General features: G+C 40.2%; 1 protein-coding gene across 5 annotated transcripts; it reads right to left on the bottom strand.

Annotated features, from left to right (window-relative positions):
- Positions 1 to 1,341: 1,341 nt before the first annotated feature.
- LOC146674700 (interferon-induced very large GTPase 1-like) lies at positions 1,342 to 22,521 on the bottom strand. 5 transcript variants are annotated; one of them, XM_085397941.1, is made up of 6 exons: positions 16,482 to 16,567; positions 14,930 to 15,067; positions 7,519 to 7,581; positions 7,308 to 7,419; positions 6,936 to 7,193; positions 1,342 to 6,842 (listed from the first exon to the last, which is right to left on the bottom strand). In XM_085397941.1, the coding sequence occupies exons 3-6, from the start codon at positions 7,543 to 7,545 to the stop codon at positions 2,143 to 2,145; spliced, it is 5,097 nt and encodes a 1,698-aa protein (XP_085254067.1). In that variant the 5' UTR covers positions 7,546 to 7,581; positions 14,930 to 15,067; positions 16,482 to 16,567; the 3' UTR covers positions 1,342 to 2,142. The 5 variants fall into 5 exon arrangements, with proteins under 5 accessions (XP_085254067.1, XP_085254061.1, XP_085254073.1 ...); XM_085397935.1 differs by lacking the exons at positions 14,930 to 15,067; positions 16,482 to 16,567 and adding an exon at positions 22,444 to 22,521; XM_085397947.1 differs by lacking the exons at positions 14,930 to 15,067; positions 16,482 to 16,567 and adding an exon at positions 17,046 to 17,148.
- Positions 22,522 to 22,527: the final 6 nt, after the last annotated feature.

The following is a 22,527-nucleotide window of genomic DNA, read 5'->3' on the forward strand; positions in this document are numbered from 1 at the left end:
TCTGGCCACATAGCACTGATATTCATTGCACATGCCCATATTAACCTTAACCAGAGGGTTTTAAAAAAATCAAACCAGTGTTTACATACCATATCTGGACAAACACCAGTTATACTGGTGTTATAAGTTATAAGAACATGGACACACTTTATGTGTCTTAATCAGAGAGGGAAGAAAACTAAAGGGGAAATAAGATATAAAAGCCTGCAGAAATGTTGGGTATTATAACAAAGGTGACTTTCGCAGGTTGTATAATACAAGGATGATAAAAAACAGCACAGAAACAGTTCTTCTTCATTTACTGTCCATTTTATTATTAGTGGCTCTATGTAGGATGAAAGCTCTTGTAACTCATGTTTAAGGTCCGTTTCCTTACCACAGTTCACAGGCCAGGTATTTGGAGCGCTGTCTGCTCGATTTTTCCTAAAATGTTTAGGTATATTTGGCTGCACACTGCTTCGATAGAAAACTGATGTCACGTAACATAGACGAAGGTTAGCTCAATTTAACATTTATGCTAACATTTGTTTCGCAGGATATTAGAAGTGATTAAAACCCCAGTACATTTGAAAGTTTATTTCCGGACCGCTGCTATTTTTTCCCCAAAATTTCTTCAAATGTTAGATTCGCAATGAATCCTGGGATAGGGTGGACAACAAAGAATACACTTGACCAGTCCTTCAAATCCAGGAAAAAGGAGGACGCATTTGTAGGCCTCAAATGGGCACCCTTTGTTGCCTCGCTGTGACATAATTGGCCTATAATTTGCGTATCGGATTTGCAGACTTAAGTATTGAGAAACAGCCCATCAGTCCATGGTTAGGAACGAGTCAAGTGCAAAAACATAACAAACATTTTAGTCCAAAAGGATCGCCACATGGACTTCATTTGTAAGTGGGAGAAAGGACTGGCTCAATTCATGACAGCAGCAGCAGCAGTAGTGGCGCTTCTGGTCTGCTGCAGCAACTAGTGCTGCAACTACTCCACCAAATGTGCACTTGTTGTGCTCTTTATACAATCTTTGTTTAACTCAAACTCGAGACTTAGGAGGATAAAAATAGCTAAAGACATTAAAAGTATTCTAATGAAATATGATTATTTTAAAAAAAAGTAGCATTTTTCAGATTGGTAAAACCACTACATAAAAACAGATAATAATATAATGTAAAATCTTTCTCTCTTTTTTAAGACCAAAAATATGTAAGCTGGTTCTAAAGACAGTCACATAGACTATACTAGATTTTTTGAAAAGCTCAAAGACACGGTTTACCCCATTTCCTTACACATTTGTTAGAGAACAGGGAGGATGAATTTTCACATAATTTTCTTTATTTAATGAGGAACTAATTTATAAAACAGATGATGAAACATATGAAATGTCAAGAAAAATACATGTTATTTCATTTTTTCCCCTAGATTTATTGATCTGATGTCACTGCAATTTATAAAACACAATAGAAAGTCTTATTATGATAACACACACCACCAGAGACATTAAAACACTGAATATACTGTATGCTTACACAAAAAAGGCATATAGCTCATCAAGACAACCTGGTCTACCTTCTCCCTGTGTATAAACCTATCGTACACAGGGACCAATGCTGTGAAAAGATGGTGAGACTGAAGTGGGCTCTGAGGAATGTTTTGACTGAACCATGGAGGATATGCATTGTGATGTCCTGGTGGATTGCATTACAGACTACTTTTTTTTGTAGATAGCACACAGTTTGATGCACAGTTTACTATTTGTGTAAGTGTAAAGATTTAACATAAGATTCCTCAAAGAAACATAAATTATTAATGAAGTCTGAGCGGGATTTTTTTTGTTGTTAACTTTGTTACTGAAAAAAAGAAGAAAACTGACTTATCCATGACAAAAATGTGAATATATCAATTACCAAAAAAGAGAAGAAAAACAACACACACAAAACATATATTACATTTGATATGAGATTATTTTTCATTAATCGAGTTAAATTGAACTCAGGGGAAGAGTTCCACACTGGTAAATTTTCTGTGTACTGAGAGTATTTTACTTTTGTCTTGGAAAATATTAAGGCATTTTCTTCAATATCATGAAAACTACATCTGCGATATCTTCTGTACAGCAGAAGGAAATGAGGAGCAATAGAAGAATGGTTACTTGTATGACTCATCAAGACTTTTTTCTGCCTGATCTTTGTTGATTAGATACCAAAAACCTGGGATGTCAGCAGGTTCTGCTTCATATTGTTCAGCAAACTCCCTGTTGTATTTTGTCATTACATATTTCCAGTAGTCTGATGCTTCGAGAGTCTTATCTGGCTGAATATCCCAGTCCTTATAAATTTTCTTGTATTTCTTATAAGGGTGCCATTCATTGTTTGTATGACTGCAACGAAATCTGTTGTCACTGATCACTGAGGATGAGCATATGTCAGTGACAAGTCGCTCTGTCCACTCCCAGCTGTATCTACCCAGACCTTCTGGTCTATGCAGTGAAACAAAGTGCTCAGTATGGACTTTTCCTCCTGCATCACAGGGAGCTTTGCAGAATGGACACTGTTTGCCACAACCAATCAATTTGTTGAAAAGTTCATTCTGTGGATTCACATGGAGATGTTGTAGTTTCATTTCAAAGGTAGATTTTTTGAACTTCTTTCTGAGAGTTTCTGTCATGTCACTCACAGATGTTGTGAGACAGTCAGCAAACTGTTCCTTGTCCGCATTGTTCAGTATCATGAAAGCACCAAGAGCATCCTGGGAAATGACCAGTTTATCACCAAGTTCTTTCCAAATATCTTCAACAAATTCATTCAAATCCTCACTCTCTCTGGTTTTGGCCTCGTTGATGGCAGAATTTATGCTGTCAATACATGACTGCAGATGTCGGTCCTCAAACTCAAAAACTGTCGACTCATTTGAGAAGCGCTTCTTTATCTGTTCGAGTATCCATGTCTTTACATATTTCTCATATGAGCAAATATAGCTGACATAATTTTGAAAATCCTCCTTGGAGAGCAAATCCAGTAAAATTGAATACTGGAAGGACATTCTTGTGCTGAACTGCTCGAGTTTCCTCATTTCATCAATGATATCAGGACCCAGGGAGCGATTAACAAAGTCTTCAACAGCAGGCTTCAAACATCGATTTGTGAATTCTTCTGCCTTCTTCTGACACTGGTCTCGTTCATTGAACACATCTTTGAAATCATCATGAAACTTTTCCTTGTTTTTAATCAGACATCTGTACGGATCATTTTCTTCTATGAAATCTTCATGCATTTTCTGAAACGTTCTGGCTGCGAATCCACAGATGTGCTGTTTTAGAGAAACTTCAAACTCGATGTTTATCTTAACATCTTGATGGTTTTTTAGCTTCTCATCAATCACGTTGAGGATCTCCTGGATGTAAGTGTCATGGTAATTATTTTTTCTTTTCACTTGTTCATTCACAAGGTCTGTGCAAGCAGCTATGATGCTGTCAGCCAGATGTTGTGCAGCCATTATGTCATCTTGACCGAGAAAGAACTTTTTAGCCCCATGTTTAACTTTGTTGTAAAATCCGTCAGTTGTCCATTTAAAAGACTCTTTTCCACAGTCTTGCAAACTCCTTTGACTTAACTCGTTTGCACAGCTCCCCTTACGTTTCAGATTATCTCTCAGATAGTAGGACACTCTGTCTGTGACATTTGAGGTTTTTTGTTCAGAGAAAGACAGTTTTTCTAAAGTTTCCTTCCACATCTTCTCAAACTCTTTGTCCAACTCTGCGTCTGTCATTTGGATGTTTTTCTTTCGACATTTATCAATTAATGCACGCACTGCTTTTTCAATCTCTTTTGTATGATTGTTTTTGATTTTATCAATTTCTGTCATTCCCTGTCTGATTCCTGCTGCTGCTTCAAGTTGACACATTACACCACTTTCTAATTCACGACGAAGGACCTTTGCACTGTTTGAGAATTCCTCTTTGTATCCTTCAACCAGATACACATGACCCTCTGTTTGCTCGAAATATTGTGTCAGATTGTCCAGAATCTTTGTCTCCCATGCAGACAGCACTGTGGAGGCTTCACTTTTCAAAGATCTGAGAAATTCTCTCATGTCAGATGTTTCAGATTTTGCTGCAATGGTACCAAAATTTGAAATTTTTGTTTCTGCATTTCTTACCCAGGTGTACATTTCTTTTCTGAACTCCCACTCCCATTTATTGAACTCTGTGCAGAGCTTCATGTATGCATCAGCTACTAGGCTGTTTCTGAAGCTGAAGATGAAGTTTTCATGCTTTACTGCATTCCACAGGCTTTTCACCCACTCTTTAAATTCCATGATATCATTAGCAGATGATTCACAGTCTCTCACTAGTTGGATGATGTTTTTCTTGAGCTCATATACAGCCTCACTGTATCCTGCATTAACTGGTGCCATTGGTGGGTTTCCATTCCACAGTCCAGGAATGTACCAGTTCCCAGTGTCTGGACTGTACTCCATCACGTCAGTGAAGCTCTTGTTCCCCTCTTTCTTTTCCATTTTGGCTGCTGCCTGAGTCATCTCATTTAACTGATCCAGGAGCAGTTTCCTGTCTCGTAAGTTCTTATCATGGGCTGAAACATCCGACACATTCTGGTGAACAAACTGACATTTAGGCTTTTTGCCCACCTCCTTCATCCTGAGAAAAGCGTGCACAACTATTTGTAGGATGTCCTTCATTTCAATTAAATTCTCCATTGCAATGTTGACTATGGTGACATCACTCAGCCCCACAACAAGTGTTGCAAGCTCATTGTCATGTTCATAGCTGTTGTCCAGTTGTGCAAGTTCTGGTGACTTTAAGCCCTCAGTGTCAATGATCACCAAGAAGTCACATTTTAGGACGTTTTTCATGTCTTCATTGATTTTGATGAGCAACATAAAGGCACCTCGAGTACATCGACCACTGCTGACTGCAAACTGCACTCCAAACATGGTGTTAAGGAGAGTGGACTTTCCTGTGCTCTGAACTCCAAGAACTGTGACTACTCGTATCTTTCTCTTATTTCCTTTTTTCTTTGGAGACACCAGGTCACTGAGCTGAGAGAGAACATCACTCACCCATCTGAGAGGGATGTTGGATGCATCTCCATCTACAAGCTCAAGAGGAAATCCATCAAGCAACAACTCTGCACACAGTTTGGGCAGATGCTGCAATTGTTGACGTGATGGGTCTGTTTTTGGAAGGGACAGTGAAGCTTCATAGATCTGACCCATTTCACGGAAGAAGTGTTCAATCCCCAGTGAGCTGATAGAAATTTGTCTGTCAATTTCTTTGATCTCCTCTTTGTTCTCAGAGTTCTTGCATTTTTCTTTATATTTCTCTCGGAGTTCAGACAGTTTTATACGAGACACATTATCGAGGTTCATTCGCATCCATTTCAGGAAATAAAACCTCTCTGTTCCTGGGCTTGATATCCCTGTGATGAAGTTTGTCATAGCTGTCGACATCTCATAAGAGTTCTGCTTTTGCCGCAGTTCATATTTCTGTTTCTGAAGATCACTTTTGTAATCTTCTACATTTTTAGACCCAACATTTCGAAGTCGAAACTCTTCCTTCTCTAACAAGGTCAGTGTTTTCCATATTTGTCCTTGTCGGGGAAGCTGATCTTCTTTGTATTTATGGATGTCTTGAATTTCTTCAGTGATGGTTTTTGCATTTTTCTTTGCAGTCTGGCACTCTGGAGAGTCTTCATCAACCAGGATTCCCAGTTCATGGGCAACATCCACCATCTCCTCTATTTTCATCTTCAGCTCTGATTTCTCAACCACATTTCTGACAGTTTTCCTTAAATCTTTTACAAAGTCTGCATCATTTTTTTGCTTTGTCTTAATAATGATGTTGTTTTCAGTTAAATCCAACTCAGTTGCTACTTTTTCCAAAGCATCTAAATTGAAGCGCTTGCTCTCATAGTTGCCGACCAAGTAGATCTGTGCTTTGTGGTGTTGGCTTTTAAGCAGATTGAACACAGATTCAGACTCAGAATCCAAATGCTCAAAGAAGACAAAAACTGCTGCAGATGTCTGACACAAAAAGGAGTATTGTGTTTCAAATGAAGCAATGTCCCCACGAAGGTTAGCTACAGCCACTGGCTGACTGAAAATGTCAATGTTTGTGTTTCCACCAGGAAGGTACCAAGTAATTTCAGTCAGTCCGTTGGAAATTCTTCTTGGACTGTCACCACACTCCATGTTGTGGTGAACAAAGGTGTCGTGGTACTGCTGAGAATTGCTCAGAAGCTTATTGAGAATCTCTGACTTGGACAAGGAGCACTCACCCAGTCTGACAAAAGAGACCATTGGAAGTTCAGAGAGAACGATTCTTTCTTCAATGAAGCCCTTTGACTGTGAAAGAGACTGAGGTCTGTACTTTTTAACAATGTCTCTCATGGCCCACAGCATGAGTGTGCACTGTCCTGTGTCACAATTAGGAAGCAGCAGAGGGACAGAGAACTGACACATGGACATTTTTAGTGCCATTTCCTGCTGTAGAAAACCATCAGAACACAGAAAGAGAGCAGTGATTATGTCGAGCGGGTTCACCATGTTATCTGTGTTTGGACTGCTGACCATATTTTTAAGATTTAACTTTTTAGTTCCTGATGTATCATCACTGGTTGAATCACACTCTGATGTACATTTCACATTCCTAGCAGTGACATTAAACATCATTAGTTTCTTTAGAAAATACCATGGAAGGTCTGATTTGCACTTCGCAGATTCATCAGTGGTGGTCTTCTTATTAATCCCAAGTATTCTCCTGAGTGATAGCTTCTTTGTGTAGTTCTGCTTCAAGCCCAGTTTTTTCAATAAGGTTTGCAGGTGTTTCACTGAGGATGTGAGATTTAAAAGTTATTACATTCTGTTTTTATTTTCAACTTAACCAGTATGCCATCATTTTTGTAATTGGTGTTAACGTTTACCTGTGTGTGTTGAGGTAACTAAGGACTGACTTTCGATTTCATCCTTCATGTCTTCAGGAGTCTGGCTGGACTTTTCTTCTTCTGGTTTCAGGTAGTCGGGCTCTGAGCTGTCCATGTCTGTCGACTCTTGCTCAGTTTCTTCCTCTCTGCATGTAATCACTGTGTAGTTCTCACTGTCACCAACAGGACTGTCCAAATGCTGAGACACTAACTCACTGCTGATGTAAAACACTTTTGTCTTCACATGATGACAAGTAACTGTGGGCATAATGATAGTAATATTGATAATATTAATAATGTGCTTACGTACAGACTTCACATCATATTGTGTTTTTCTGCTGTAGCAGTAAAAAGTATAAAGCTGACTTTTACCTCCTGTAATAATCTGCTGACAGTCATCCCAGCAGGTAGAACATGGTGCAGATGGAGGGTCATTTACTTCCTCACAGTATAGCTCAACAACTAAATCTTCATCACTGTTTTCCTTTTTTACAAATGATGATAAAAAGAGAAAAAAAATGAAAACATATTATTGCAAACACAGTATCTCCAAAGAACAATATTTGAGTTTCATATATTTTACCTCCATTGTTGATACAGAATCTGTCATCCAACATTTGCCCCAGGTTATTCAGCCAGTTTCTCCCTGAAAGTAATGAGAGGAAAATATTTAACTATTTATGCTCCAAAGACTATTTTATGGTTGGCATTTTGAAAAAGACTACAAACTCCCTGCCTCTCCCCTTAATCTCACAAAAAATTTGAGCACTTAAAAAAAAGCATTCATCCATTCTCTTCTGCTTATCGTTTTCAGCATCACAGGGGGGCTGGAGGCTATTCCAGCTGTCTTAGGGCAAGAGGCAGGGTACACCCTGGATAGGTCGCCATACTGTTGCAGGGCTAACACAGACGCAGACAACCATTCACAATCACATTCCTACCTATAGGCAATTTAGAGTCACCAATTAACCTAATCCCATTAACTTCATATCTATGTGAGAGGAAGCCAGAGTACCCGGAGAGAACCCATGCACCCACTCAATTTTGTAATCATGTCATCAGATCTGTGGCAATATGTTCTGCACGCTTGATTGAAGAGCTGAGCTGAGCTGTCAGCTGATCACCACCTGATGGTGAGTTGAATCAGGTGGTGGGAATGACACCTGACAGACCTGGCAAACCTAAACATATTATGATGGTGTAATGGGAATGTCTGACAGAGGCCCCACTCTCTAAGATCTTCAACTCCCACTTCCAGCAGAACTATTGATGGAGGCTGGGGACAAGCAGAATGTGGTTCGGCCAGTAGCTGACACAAAAACTCATCTATTTTCTGCTCCTGCACTACTGGCAGTGAAATTGTTGTACTATTGCTGTAAATCACTTCCTTTCAATTCTTTAGGCAGTGTAGTGCAGCAGGGATTCTGACCACTCCTCTTCAGAGGTCGGTAGTAATGAGTTACATTAACGCTGTACGTTAATGTAATGTTAATGCGTGATCTGCCTCACAGAAACCTGGCTATCGGACAAGGTACCGGACTCCGCAATACAACTACCGGGGTTCTCTGTGCACTGCACGGACAGGTCACAGGATCTTACTGGGAAAAGCAGAGGCGGTGGTGTGTGTTTCATGATCAACAACAGCTGGTGTGATTATGCGAACGTGCACCCGGTCAAATCCTTCTGCTCACCGGACCTGGAGTACCTGATGATTAAGTGCCGGCCATTCTGGCTACCGAGGGAATTTACAGCAGTGATTATTACGGCTGTTTACATTCCCCCACAAGCCGACACTGACCGTGCACTCAGGGAACTGTACAGCGCGATCAGCAGCGAGGAAACCGCACACCCAGAGGCAGCGTTTATCACAGCCGGAGACTTTAATAAGGGAAACCTGAAGAAAGTCTCACCCAAACTCCACCAACACATCCACTTTAACACTCGTGGAGATCGGCTACTCGACCACTGCTACACCTCTTTCCGGGATGCGTACAAAGCCCTCCCCCGCGCCCCATTCGGCCAATCAGATCACCGCTCCATCCTGCTCCTGCCCGCCTACAGGCAGAAGCTGAAACAGGAAGCTCCAACCCGGAGGGCGGTGCACTGTTGGACGGACCAATCGGAGTCTGCGCTGCGGGACTGTTTTGATCACGCGGACTGGGAAATGTTTCACGTGGCTGCTAGGGACATTGATGAATACACAGACTCAGTCTGCGGATTTATCAGGAAATGCGTGGAAGATGTCGTCCCATCCAGAACAGTCAAATCCTTCCCAAATCAAAAACCCTGGATTAACGGAGATGTTCGTGCGGCACTGGCGGCACGGAGCACCGCCTTTGCCTCCGCGAACACATCGGACTACAAACACGCACATTACCAACTCCGGAAGACGATCAAAGCAGCCAAACGTGAGTACAGGGACAGGGTGGAGCAACAGTTTGACAACCCTCGGAGTATGTGGCAGGGACTAAACACGATCACAGACTTTAGAGGGAAAACCAGCACACCGCAGACCACGGCCTCTCTGTGTGAGGATCTAAACGTATTCTACGCTAGATTCGACGCAGCGAACACCATGAGACCGGACAGTGTGCGCACCGCGGATGACGTCAGTGCGCACACTGTGTCTGAGGAGGATGTGCGGAGGTGCTTCAGGAAGGTGAACGCACGCAAAGCTACTGGTCCGGACGGGATTCCCGGCCGCGTCCTCAGGTCATGCGCGGCTCAGCTGGCTGGAGTGTTCACGCACATCTTCAACCTTTCCCTCTCTCTGTCTGTAGTCCCAGCCTGCTTCAAAATGGCCACCATCGTCCCTGTACCCAAATCCTCCACCATCTCCTCATTGAACGACTGGCGACCTGTAGCCCTGACCCCCATCGTAAGCAAATGCTTCGAGAAGCTGGTCAGGGACTTCATCCGCTCTGCACTACCCGACTCACTGGACCCTCTACAGTTTGCATACCGCCACAACAGGTCCACTGATGATGCCATAGCCCTGACACTACACACTGCCCTGTCACACCTGGAGAAGAGAGACACGTATGTGAGGATGCTGTTTGTAGATTACAGCTCAGCATTCAATACCATCGTTCCCTCGAAGCTGGACAGGAAACTGCAGGATCTAGGACTGAGCAGCTCCCTCTGCAGCTGGATCCTTAGCTTCCTGTCTGACAGACGCCAGGTGGTCAGACTGGGCAGCATCACCTCATCCCCCATCACACTGAACACTGGTGCTCCACAGGGGTGTGTACTGAGCCCTCTCCTGTACTCACTCTACACCTACGACTGCACAGCCACTAACAGCTCCAACATCATTGTGAAGTTTGCGGACGACACTACAGTGGTGGGTCTTATCACCAACGGTGATGAGACGGCTTACAGGGAGGAGGTCAGCGCCCTGACCCACTGGTGTCAAGACAACCATCTCACCCTCAACGTCGCAAAGACAAAGGAGTTGATAGTGGACTTCCGGAGGTGCAGAGAAGTACACACCCCCATCACCATCAACGGCGCTGCTGTGGAGAGAGTGAGCAGCTTCCGGTTCCTTGGCGTACACCTGGCTGAGGATCTTACGTGGTCAGTACACACAAACAAAACAGTGAAGAAGGCGCAGCAGCGCCTCTTCTTTCTCAGGAGATTGAAAAGATTCGGCATGAGCCCCCGCATCCTCAGGACCTTCTATCACTGTGCCATTGAGAGCATCCTCACTGGATGCATCACCACCTGGTATGGCAACAGCACCGCCTACAACTGCAAAGCTCTCCAGCGAGTAGTGCGGTGCTCTGAACGGATAATTGGAGGTGAGCTTCCCTCCCTCCAAGACATCTACAGGAAGCGGTGCCTGAGGAAAGCGGGGAGGATCATCAAGGACTCCAGTCACCCCAGCCATAAACTGTTCAGACTGCTTCCATCAGGAAGGAGGTTCTGCAGCATCCGGTCCCGTACCAGCAGACTGAGAGACAGCTTCTTCCATCAGGCCATCAGACTGCTGAACACGTCATAGACACCTCAGCTTCACTACTGGAACTTCAACATTATGCACTCCATACTGTACAGTAATGCCACTGTTTTGCACATGTCTTACTCTGTATATTTTTATATATTTTATTTATTGTTTACTCTATTTAATTTGTAAAATATGTGTACGTACACACACACACAGGTAGAAAAATATTTAGTATACACATCCAGAAATGCATATACTATTATATATTGTACATATATTTATTAGTTTCAGATGTAGCCATTCTTGTATTTTGCTTGTTTACATTATTGTATTTTGCACAACTCTGTTGCTTGTGAAGCTCGCACACAAGAATTTCACTCACATGTGCTGTACCAATGTACCTGCACATGTGATGTGACAATAAAAGTGATTTGATTTGATTTGATTTGATTTTTGAAAAAAATGTACTTCTAAAAGTACCTTTATTGCACCATACTTTTTACTTTTACTTGAGTACATTTGTGAAGAAGAAATGTTATTTTTACTCCGCTATATTTGACTTGTTACTTTTTCTACATAATTAATTTCACACATTAGATAATAATGGATCATGCTGCCAGTGGAGTTACCCTTAACTCTTTCACCAATCAGATGTAGCCATGCAGTCACATGACCAGTTTATAAACTGTGGCGGGCAGTGCGGCCCGAGCCTTTCAAACTAGCGGACACAGAAAGTAGAAACATGAAAACATGGCAGAGGCAACTGTCTGGTTCAAGCCCCCGGCTCCGACAGTCTCGGTCGTTGTGTCCTTGGGCAAGACACTTCACCCGTTGCCTACTGGTGGTGGTCAGAGTGTCCGGCAGCCTCGCCTCTGTCAGTGCGCCCCAGGGCAGCTGTCGCTACAATGTAGCTTGCCATCACCAGTGTGTGAATGTGTGGATGACTGAATGAGTAAAGCGCTTTGGGGTCCTTAGGGACTAGTAAAGCGCTATACAAATACAGGCCATTTACATTAGTAATTAAGCCGTTTTTATTTTATTTTTCTCAACATGTGACTTTTTGTCCTGACTCCTCCTTCAGTGAACTACAGTTATGAGGTGTAGAAGTTTATAACTAAGAAGAAAGGCTAAAAAAAATGTTTTTGAAGGAGAATATGTTGGCTAGCACTGCTTAGCCTTGCATACGTTCTTATTTTGAACTTAATCTGGAATTCATCACAAACTGTTTGTGCGGAGATATGAATGACCAGATTTTGTTTTTCAACAAGAGTTAGTAAAAAATATCTCCAGCGTGATAAAATATTTATGCCAAACATCCGCAGCTTGGCAGTCTATACAGCACTATAATGCCCAGACCTAATTCTTTTGAAAACCGTATGTTTCCACAGGTCTGAACTTCATCAGACATCACCTAGACACAGAGCTGGATGAGGCCAGCACAAACAGCGGCCTAACCGACGAAGATGATTGCTTTGGATCCATGGGGTTAGGAAAACCAGAAGCAGGGGAGCTGGAGAGGTACCTTTCATGTCTGTTCACTGGAGGTGTGGATCTATTGCATAATCTTCCTGCATCTGGAGCTTGTGAAGGACTTTTTAGTCAGGCAGGACTCCTGTTCACTGCTAAACAATTACAGCCTTGTATGTACATATGTTGAAGTTGCCTTGCTCTAATGTTTTCTCTGAGGCTGCTGTGCCATTTGGAGTAAAGCTGAATATAAAGTATACAGCATATCTTGTCACTGGAAATGGTTTGCATTGTTCATATATTTATATAATTTACTGTAGGTACAGTGGTCCCTCGCAATAACACGATTCACCTTTTGCGGCCTTGCTGTCGCGAATTTTTTGTGTGCAATTTTTCAAGGGTTTTTTGGGGTTTTTTGCACAGCGCATTGTGTTTTGCGTCCTGATTGGCTGTAGACCATTGTCAATCAATCTCGTGCTCCGTGTCTCCTGTACAATACAGAATGCGTTCAGCTGGTCAAATTGACATAAATCTCAAGTGCTAGCAGTGTGACTCTGAACCCTGTACTGTATATTTGTAAGTTTTCTCCCCAACAAACGCAACAATGTCGATGAAACATTTTGCACCGTCAGAGGCAACCATGGGTGCCTTTGGTTTCATTCCATAATACTCAACGAAGATTTGAACTGTGACATTTTCACACTTTTATCAAGGGATAAAAGTGTGAAAATGTTCATGCCTGTCTGAGAAAAGTGCATAAAGTGTATACTGAGGCTTAAAACATCTATTTACAGCCGTAAAACATCTATAATAATTATAAAAAGTAAAGTTGGCTACTTCATGGATTTCACCTATCACGGGTTATTTTTAGAATTTAACTCTCACGATAAATGAGGGACCACTGTATTGGTTAAAAGAGCTTTATGTTGTGAAAAACTGAAATCTGGAAATTAGAAGTGGTGTGCCTTATTTTGTTAATGTTTTTATATTCTATTTGAGATTACTAAAATTTGTGTATTTATTTATTTTTGCTTGTCTGATAAGCATTTATTTTTTAAAAAAGTAAAAAAATAAATCAGACACTACAACCAGTTACTCAGTACCTGAGTAGTCTTTTCACGAACTATGTTTTTTACTCTTACTTCAGTAATTTTTTGGATGACTACTTTTCACTTTTACTTGAGTAATAATATTTTAAAGTAATGCTACTCTTACTTGAGTACAATTTTTGTATACTCGACCCACCTCTCCTCCTATGATGTTAGATGAACACTTTCGTGTTTGCTCAAAATCATGTGACCTTTTGTAAAGGTGTTTAGTGCCTCATTTCCTTTCATTTTGTAGGGCATCCTAGTGGACCTTAGGTACTGTACAAACTGTTAGATGAATACTTTGAATTAGGGCTGGGCCATATCATACCATTCACGGTAATACTGGTATAATGTTGGGCAACGATAAGAAAATGAAATATCGCGATAGAATATGGGTAAAACGTGCATGCGCAGTGCCTTTGTTTTCATATGCACATGGCGGCGACGGAGAATGAGAAGGGCGAAAGCGGATCGTTGAATGAAACAGATGAACCAGAATTGGTTTGTAAAAATGTTGCAACTTCAGTGGTGTGGAACTGGTTTAGCTTTCGTCCGTCAGATACATAACAAAGCACTATTTTTGGTAGAGCATGCTAACGGGCCGTCGTTATTACCGTATTTTTGGAAAATACAGCACACTTAAAATCAATACTTTGATTTCTCTGAAAATCGACAGTGCCCCTTACCTTATAATCCCGTGTGCCTTATGTATGAATTCTGGTTGTGTTTACTGACCTCGAAACGATTTTATGTGGTACACGGCGAAAATCTGTCAAATGTTTTAGTACGACTTTGCTAAGCTACGAACCCGCACCACTTGATGGATTGTCGGAGCATTACGGTTATCGTAGGCAGGAGCCTCGCGGAGTTATACGTACTGTGCTTCAACATAATATTACCGTATTGTGTGTATAACCGCTTTTTAAGTTTTGTGGAGCACGGTAGCACGGTGGTTAGCACTGTTGCCACACAGCAAGAAGGTCCTGAGTTCAATTATAGTTCAATTATCATAAAAAAACAGCTGCTTGTTTAAGTGAAAATAAATTGATGGGGTTTTTATTTGCACTAACAAAGTTGTGTTATAAAGTATTTTGTCCAGTGTCAATTATATCGTCAGTTATATCGTTATCGCAAATTTCCAAATGCATATTGTTGGGTCTGTGTTTCCACAAGCCCCACTAGCAAGGGAAGTTTTTGGTCAAGAACCATTTCTTGGAGCTCATGCTCCTAACCTGTCTCCAGCCCAAAATCCTTCCAAGAGCAGCTTCCCTCGCAGCTATTTATTGACAAACTGTTACAATTCACACAATACACATCACAGCAAAGCAACGCCCACCATAAAACCCCCCAAATGGTTCTAAGACAAGGCACTATGTGTGTGTATGTGTAAACATCTGTGTGCGTGTGTGTGTGTGTGTGTGTGTGTGTGTGTGTGAGAATGTGTGTCTCTCTGTGTGCATGTGTCTCTGTATGCATGACTTCCTGCTCACCAAAAGGATCATAAAAGCAGGAAGCAACATCACAAGAAACAGATCTTCCAGATCCAGAGAACGTATCTGCAATAAAAGCCTCTCCAGCCAGTGGTCAGAGACAAAGGAATGTCTTGATCCTATAGATTGAACTCAGACCTTACAAATTTAAGAACATAATGACAACATTCAACAATTAGACTTAACATATCGTGATAAATATTTTTGTTCATATCGCCCTGCTCTACTTTGAATTTTACTCAGGTTTATGTGATTTCTTGTGCAACTTTTACAATAATTTGCCTCAGATGATTTAGTGCACAAATATTTTCTGCAGATAAAGACATTTTTTCAAAAAGTGAATGCTGAAGCCATGAAACCGGGTAGAACTGTTTACGCAAAAAATGAAAACACATACAAAGGTTATTATATTCAACTAAAACTAAACTTAAAAACTAAAACTAGATGTGAAAAAAAAATTAAAAATACTTTTTAACAACCTAGTTTTTAAAACTGTTGTTCGGAGTCGTGGATCTGGAAATAAATCTACCGAGCCCAACTCTTACTTGAAAATGGAAAAACTATGCTTTCAATATGGACATATAGAAATATGTCTCATGAGGTTCGCATACAGATACGATATGATCCACAAGCAATGCTTTGTATGCATTTGTTTCACACTGAGAGTTGAACGCAGAAGGTGGAAGCATTAAATATGCCTCGAAACTGCACTTGGCCATGCCACATGATCTATACATGTCAGGCGATTTGTCCATATGTATTTAAGGTTTTGTGAGTGTGCGGGAGAGATGTCACAGGTATTTTTAGACATTTGTACAAACAGAAAGGTTATTGAAAGTCAAAATGGTCAGATTCATGAAGCTGAAACTTTTTAAATTACATGTGGTCGGATTGCTTGGTATTTTTTTGTATAGTGAAGCATGCCTGAGTTCTCAACGGTTTCACATAAATCATTGTACACATTTGAAAAGCTCAGTTTAAGCTTGTGGATCATACTGTATGAATTTTAATTTAAAAGTAGGCCTGCACGTAACACCTCAGCTCTGCTTTTCAAAATGTTCGTTGAACAGCTCTTAAAAAGTAAAAAAGCTCTTCTCCTTATTAAGACATCTTATTATTCTTGTATTAAGTAAATGTATTGTCCTTTCTGAATTGCATCATTTCTTACTCCCATCTGCACCACACAAACCACAGACACACACATGCACATGTAGGTCTTTTTCTTCCAGTGTTCGGTCAGAGGGTCTGAAATGGCACTTTTGATGTTGAAGGTTCATGTATGTACGCCTGATCTAGACAGTGATAACCACATTATAATATCTGGCACACTATACCAAACTTTGTGACCTGTTATCAGTCTACAGCAATCCAAAAATGCACCTATTGTAATTTTATCACCACAGTGTGTTAGACTGTGCTGATAACTATAACCATAACTACATAAGATAACTATGTATTGTTTTTATCTGTGAAAACATTAAGGTGTAATCATAACCCATAAATCAGACTGTACGGCCACAAAGAATGAAAAAAAAAGCATTAAACAACCTACCGTTACAGAAGAGATCTGCCTGTCTAACCTTTTCTGCTTCTGCACTACTAGCAGGAAGATTGTTTTCCTGTTTCTGCAGATAAGTCACTTCCTGTAGCGCAGTGTAGTGCAGAGGGGATTCTGAACACCCCCTTTATATGGTTAGATGAACACTTTCATTTCACCCTGGATCATGTGACTTCCTGTAAAGTGGTTTAGTGCCTCACTTACTTTCATTCAGTAAGGCAGTGTAGTGCAGAGGGGATTCTAACTGCCTCTTCAATAAAGAACTACTATAACTTTATGTTCCACACAAATATGTGTAGGGTTTTTTGTAAGAGAGAAGGCAAATAGCTCCAGTTATAGGTTTTCACAATTTATTATCAAAATGGTTAGAATTTCTAATTTTTTTACATGGCACCATGGACCTCGTCTCTGGTTCAGAGACAAAAGGCTGCCGTGTCTCTCTGCTCACTCAGGAGACACAAACAAACAAACAGCACCACACCAGGCAGCAAATTATTATCTGTGATAAACAGGATTTAAGGAGATTGGTCAAAAGTTGGAGAAGAGCCACAGTTCTACCTTATTTGACTGAGATCCAGCACTTTGGCTCATGTTTCTTCTTCTGTAGCTTTCTTGGTATGTCTTTATGTGGAAATGCTCCTGTTACCATGAAAACCACCTCTTGTCTTCCTGTCAGGCCTGTAGAGTTAGAAGGGGGAGGGTATAGTGCGTACTATCTCCTAACACCTGATTTATGGCTGTAACAAACCCACAGCAGACCCGTGTGCATGTTCATGCTTTGTGGCATTCTTTATTTATATGCAAACCCACACAGAGCTGCAGCTCTCTCCTGCTGCCAGCTCAACATCCTCACAGTACACTGTGTGTAGCAAAGTATAAAACACACATATGTGATGTTAATTATGAGGTGTTAGCCTTACAGATTGTTAGGTTTTGTATTGTTGATTGTCATTTATGCTTAGAAATATTTAACCATATATGCTTAGAGGTGTATAATCAATTGTGTAGTGGTAGGCTGTGTGATCTTTAACAGGCTGCAAAGGTTTGGTGTGTATTCCACACTAGAATGCACACCCACATCCTAGGAACATAAGAGAGGTCCTATCTTCTCTTTGTTGATATATGGTATAGAAAACACACGTATATCTCTTTAAGTAAGAGCCTTTTGTTCAGATGGACCCGCTAGACTCCTGGCACCAGCTTTGGGGAGTCTTCACAGGGTCACATCTTGACCTCACACAAATCACACCACACACACACACACACACACACACACACACACACACACAAAGGCAAGGTACTCTTTGTGTGTATGTAGACATCATATGTTAATGACCCTGTGCATATTCATGTAACCACAATAAAAGGAGTGCTATGGGGAACCTGGCTGAGAGTCTGACGGAGGTCAAGTGGTGGAACGACACTTGGCTCCAGGCAGGTCTCCCTCATGCATGAGTAACATGAAGAACTTTGCCTACTTTGTGTCTTGCTTGCTGTGTAATTATATTGTCTTCAACGTTCCAGCGAATAGGTTCAAGCTACAAACCTATCACAGATAAAAATAATTTGTAACACATGCAAACACAAAAATACTGCTGCTCAACTGTGTAATGTGCTTCAAAGGTGTAGTTTAACAAAACTACACTTAAAAGCTTATACAATATACAAAAATTAAATCACATAATGTGACCACACATTACAGTGTGTCACATATACGCAGAACTCTTCACGTAATAAATCAGATACAAACATCTAAAAGTAAAGCCATGCTTATGAGTATCGATGCAGAAAAAGCTTTTGACTCTGTAAATTGGGACTTTCTTTACAAAGTCTTGAACAAATTTGGCTTTCATAATAGAATTATTGATACGGTGAAGGCATTATATACTAACCCTACTGCAAGAATTAAAGTTAATGGTTATCTCTCAAATAGCTTCGCTCTGCAAAGAGGAAATAAACAAGACTGCGCTTGGTCTCCACTTTTATTCTGATTATTCGTAGAACCTCTGGCACAATCAATCAGACAAAACAAAGACATCAAGGGAATAAACATTAAAGAACAGGAACATAAGCTTGCTTGCTATGCAGATGACATATTAATATACCTAGAACAGCCCACAAACTCCCTACCTGAACTGATGAATCTATGCCAAAAATTTAGGAAACTTTCTGGGTATAAAATTAATATGTCCAAAACTCAAATACTATAACTATAGCCCCCCAGCTCACTTGGTTGCTCAATATCCAATGAGATGGCAAGCAAAATCATTGAAATATTTGGGACTTGTCATACCTAAAGACTTAACGAAATTATTTGAGGAGAATTTTGGTTCCCTGCAAAAGAGAATAGTGGATGATATCAAACGATGGAACATGATTCCCTTTCTAACTTTATACTCACGAATTGAATCCATCAAAATGAATATTCTGCCAAGATTACTATATTTATTCCAAACGCTACCAATACAAATTGATCAAAGCCAATTTAACGAATGGGACAAAATTATATCACGATTTATATGGGGAGGGAAGAGACCAAGGGCTTGTTTTAAAACTTTACAATTACAATAAAAGACAGGACGATGGGGGCTGTCGTCACTAAAAAATTATTTTTGGGCTGCTCAGTTGAAGACTGCGATTAACTGGTGTGATATAAGCTATAAAGCACAATGGAAAAATATTGAGGAGAGCATGTTTTCTTTTCCAATACAAGCTGTCCTGATGGACTTAAACATTCCAAAATATATAGACAAGGTCTACCACCCTTGGGTGAAATGTACACTTAATGTATGGAGAAATGTTGTGAGGGAATTTAAATTGGAACTTGGCTTTATTTGCGTATGACTCTGATTTTGCCCAAAATAAATTGGACTCAAGGTTTAAAAGTTGGTCTGCTAAAGGATTACCTACATTTGATAGTCTGATTAAAGATGGGAACTTAATTAGTTTTGATACATTAAAAAAAAAATACAATCTGGAAAAGCAGGATTTTTATCGATACTTGCAAATAAGACATTATATTAAGACAACAATCAGAGTGGTGTCGAACACTAATGTAGATTTGATAGCTATGCTTAAAAAGGCATATAGTGGTGACATCAATAAAAAGCATATTTTCTTTTTGTATACATTTCTTACAAATAAGCTTTCTCACTCAACTGAATATGTGAAGATATTATGGGAAAAGGAGGGAGGAGTGTGTATAACAAAGGATGAATGGACTCAAATATGGGAACGACAATGGAAATGCACTTCCTCACGAAGATGGAGGGAATTTGGATGGAAAACTATGATAAGGTTATTTATCACCCCTTGCCAAAAGACTCATTATGATGGGAATCCCCCTGTTTGTTGGAGAAAACGTGGACACCAACGAGCACACCACGCTCACATAATGTGGGACGTCCCTTTGATCAGGACTTATTGGAAAGACATTCACAAAACACTACAAGAAATTTTCAACTGTACAATTTTTTTTGGATGTACGGCACAGGAATGGTCTAAAAAAGATAAATGTTTACTAAGTGCCTTGCTAGTTGCAAGGAAAAAATGTATAACAAAGAAACGGTTATTACAAGATGTACCGACTTTATCATTGTGGTGGGAAATAACACTAGAAATTTATAGGATGGAGGAGTTAACAGCATATGTGAATAACAGAGTAAGTTGGTTTTTGTCGTGCTGGGATAAGTGGGTCCAATACACCAATATTCATAAGCCGAATTTAATTCTCAAATTTTAAAATCAGTAATCTGGCTACTGGTCACTCTCGATTGTTCAGTGTTTCTCTTTTGTTTGGTTTTTTGCAAATTGTGTTAATAACTGTAACTAGCATCGTAAACTGTAATAAAAACAAACAAACAACAAAAACAAACAAACAACACAACAACAACATTGGTTTGGGGAAAAGTTTAAGCTTAAGCTTATAAATCATGTTACACATTTATAGGACATACGTTTTTCCCAAAAGGTTGATTCTCTTCATCTGAATGTAGCGTTTTCAGTGGAATCGTCAACTGATTGAGGCAGGTGACACAGATTAATCAATATAAGGATGAGCCTCCAATACCACTATCCACTACCTCCACTATCAAAATGGAGTGTTATTCAGATGTGGGTGTCTGTAACAGGGCGGCCCTTAGCGGCTGGAATCACAGTGAGGCAGACCAAATCAAAGATTATGGAACAAACAGTTTTTTTCATGCAGCTGCATGCAAATCTATGCTTAAAGTGTGACGCTAAATAAAGTGCTAGATAAGGTGCTTTTAATAAAGTGAAAGTTGTGCTCCTAAAGTGCTATAGCGATTATAATAAATAACAGCAGGGGAATCCTCTTCCTTACAGTGTCAAAGTGTGTGACTGCCCTACCCTAAAATAAGACACTGCCATGTAAAAACTAACTCCCAGTGAAAAACTTGTGCTGATATGAGCACAAGTGGATGTTACTGATGTGTACATGTGGGGATTTTGTGTCAGTAACATTAAACCTGACCAAGAAATCAGTTTAAAAAGTGCCTCTGTTACTCCTTTTGCTCGATGGAGGAGAAAGGTTAACACTGGATTTAATGGTAGAGGCGGAAGGCAGTTCTGACACACATCGGTTCCTGGTTTGAATTCTGTACGTCTTAGTGTTTAGGAAAGCTCATTTTCCTAATGAGATAGTCGGGGGTTGGGTTCAGCTACTCTGAGAGAGAGAGTGAGAGAGAGACAGAGACTTCCTTGCTCCATTCTTCTTCATTTCACCCTAGACTGTGAATTTTCAGACAGACCAAAGCAGTACTTATGGGGGGCTAAGTTTTCTCAGAAACAGCAATGTATTTGAACTCCACTGATTTATCATTTTGTAGGCTATGTCATGAAGCATAACAGCAGCAAAATGTCAGGTCAAGTCAAAGTTTATTCCTATAGCATATTTTAAACAAACTCAGTTGACCAGAGTGCAAGTCATACAATTTAGACACTATATATAAAAGTCACTAAACAACAATAAATATACACAAAAAATGACATAAAACTAGAGAATGCATTTCCTCAAAGTGAGGTGTGAATGCTGATGACAGTTCATAGACCGTATATCACTTTAAGATTGGAATTATGTATTTTAAATTTCTAAATGTCTAAACTGTGTGTGTTTGTGTGCGTGTGAAACTATACAGACTAAAAACAGAGGCATTCAATTAGGTTAGTTGAGTAGACGTGTGGGACAATCCACCACAGATTCTAAAACTGACTGTAACTGCCCAGATATGAACCACCTGTCTGCTGAAGAACAGTCCGCCAATGAAAAACAAGCCTGAAGTTAATCTGCCAATCAGGATGACCCATCATTCCCATATATTTAAATTCACCATCTGAAAACAACTGCCAACAGTTTTCAGTGTGACTGCAGCAAATACTGTGACAAATCCCTGTGAAATCTGCCTCCGTACATTTGTTGAACAAAAGTTTCAAAATCAAGACCATAACCGCGAGGGTGCTGAGGACTTGTCCTACACAACGGTGTGTGTTTTATGTTCCTGATGTCAATAAAGTGGTCACATGAGCAGTTTAAAAAGTAGGGTCTTCCCTGCTGTTGAGACAAAGTCCTCACTGAAAACACTATCTAGTTTTTTATGTTCTATGCTTCAGTTAGAAGATTCATCCTCTACTTGGATCCACACATTTCTAAACATTTACATCCCTTAGCTTTGAGAAATGCACTGTTTAAAAGAAGAAAAACACTCCTAAGTTTTGATGGTAAAACGATGACTGTAGAGTGAAAACTGTGGAAACTGCAGCAGTTGAAAGACTCATTTTTGATTTTCCATCAAATATATCAAATTTGACCACATCTGCCTTTCTTTCAAGTTGACCTGAAAATTTGTTGTTTTTACTGCAAGCACTTGGCAACTTCCTAAAACACCTCTATAGAGCAAAAAGAAAACAAAATGTTTATATATCAAATTACTTGATTTACCTTAAAAGTACATGCTGCTCAGATAGTGAGCTGCCGTGGTGGAGGTTTGCGCTCTCAGGGTGCTTCTTTAGCATTCTGTTAGTC

The sequence above is a fragment of the Rhamphochromis longiceps genome, linkage group LG3 (assembly GCF_057381845.1).
Source record: "Rhamphochromis longiceps isolate RC_006_pf linkage group LG3, R_longiceps_female_GT1.1, whole genome shotgun sequence".
Lineage (NCBI taxonomy): Eukaryota > Metazoa > Chordata > Actinopteri > Cichliformes > Cichlidae > Rhamphochromis > Rhamphochromis longiceps.

Bases quoted from the DNA above. Each gene is read 5' to 3' on its own strand.
- LOC146674700 (XM_085397935.1), bottom strand. From the start codon at position 7,545: ATGACAGATTCTGTATCAACAATGGAG. The intron at 7,420-7,518 runs GTAAAATATATG...TTTGTAAAAAAG, and splicing joins ATTCTGTATCAACAATGGAG to GAAAACAGTGATGAAGATTT. The intron at 6,843-6,935 runs GTAAACGTTAAC...TCACATCCTCAG, and splicing joins AGTTACCTCAACACACACAG to TGAAACACCTGCAAACCTTA.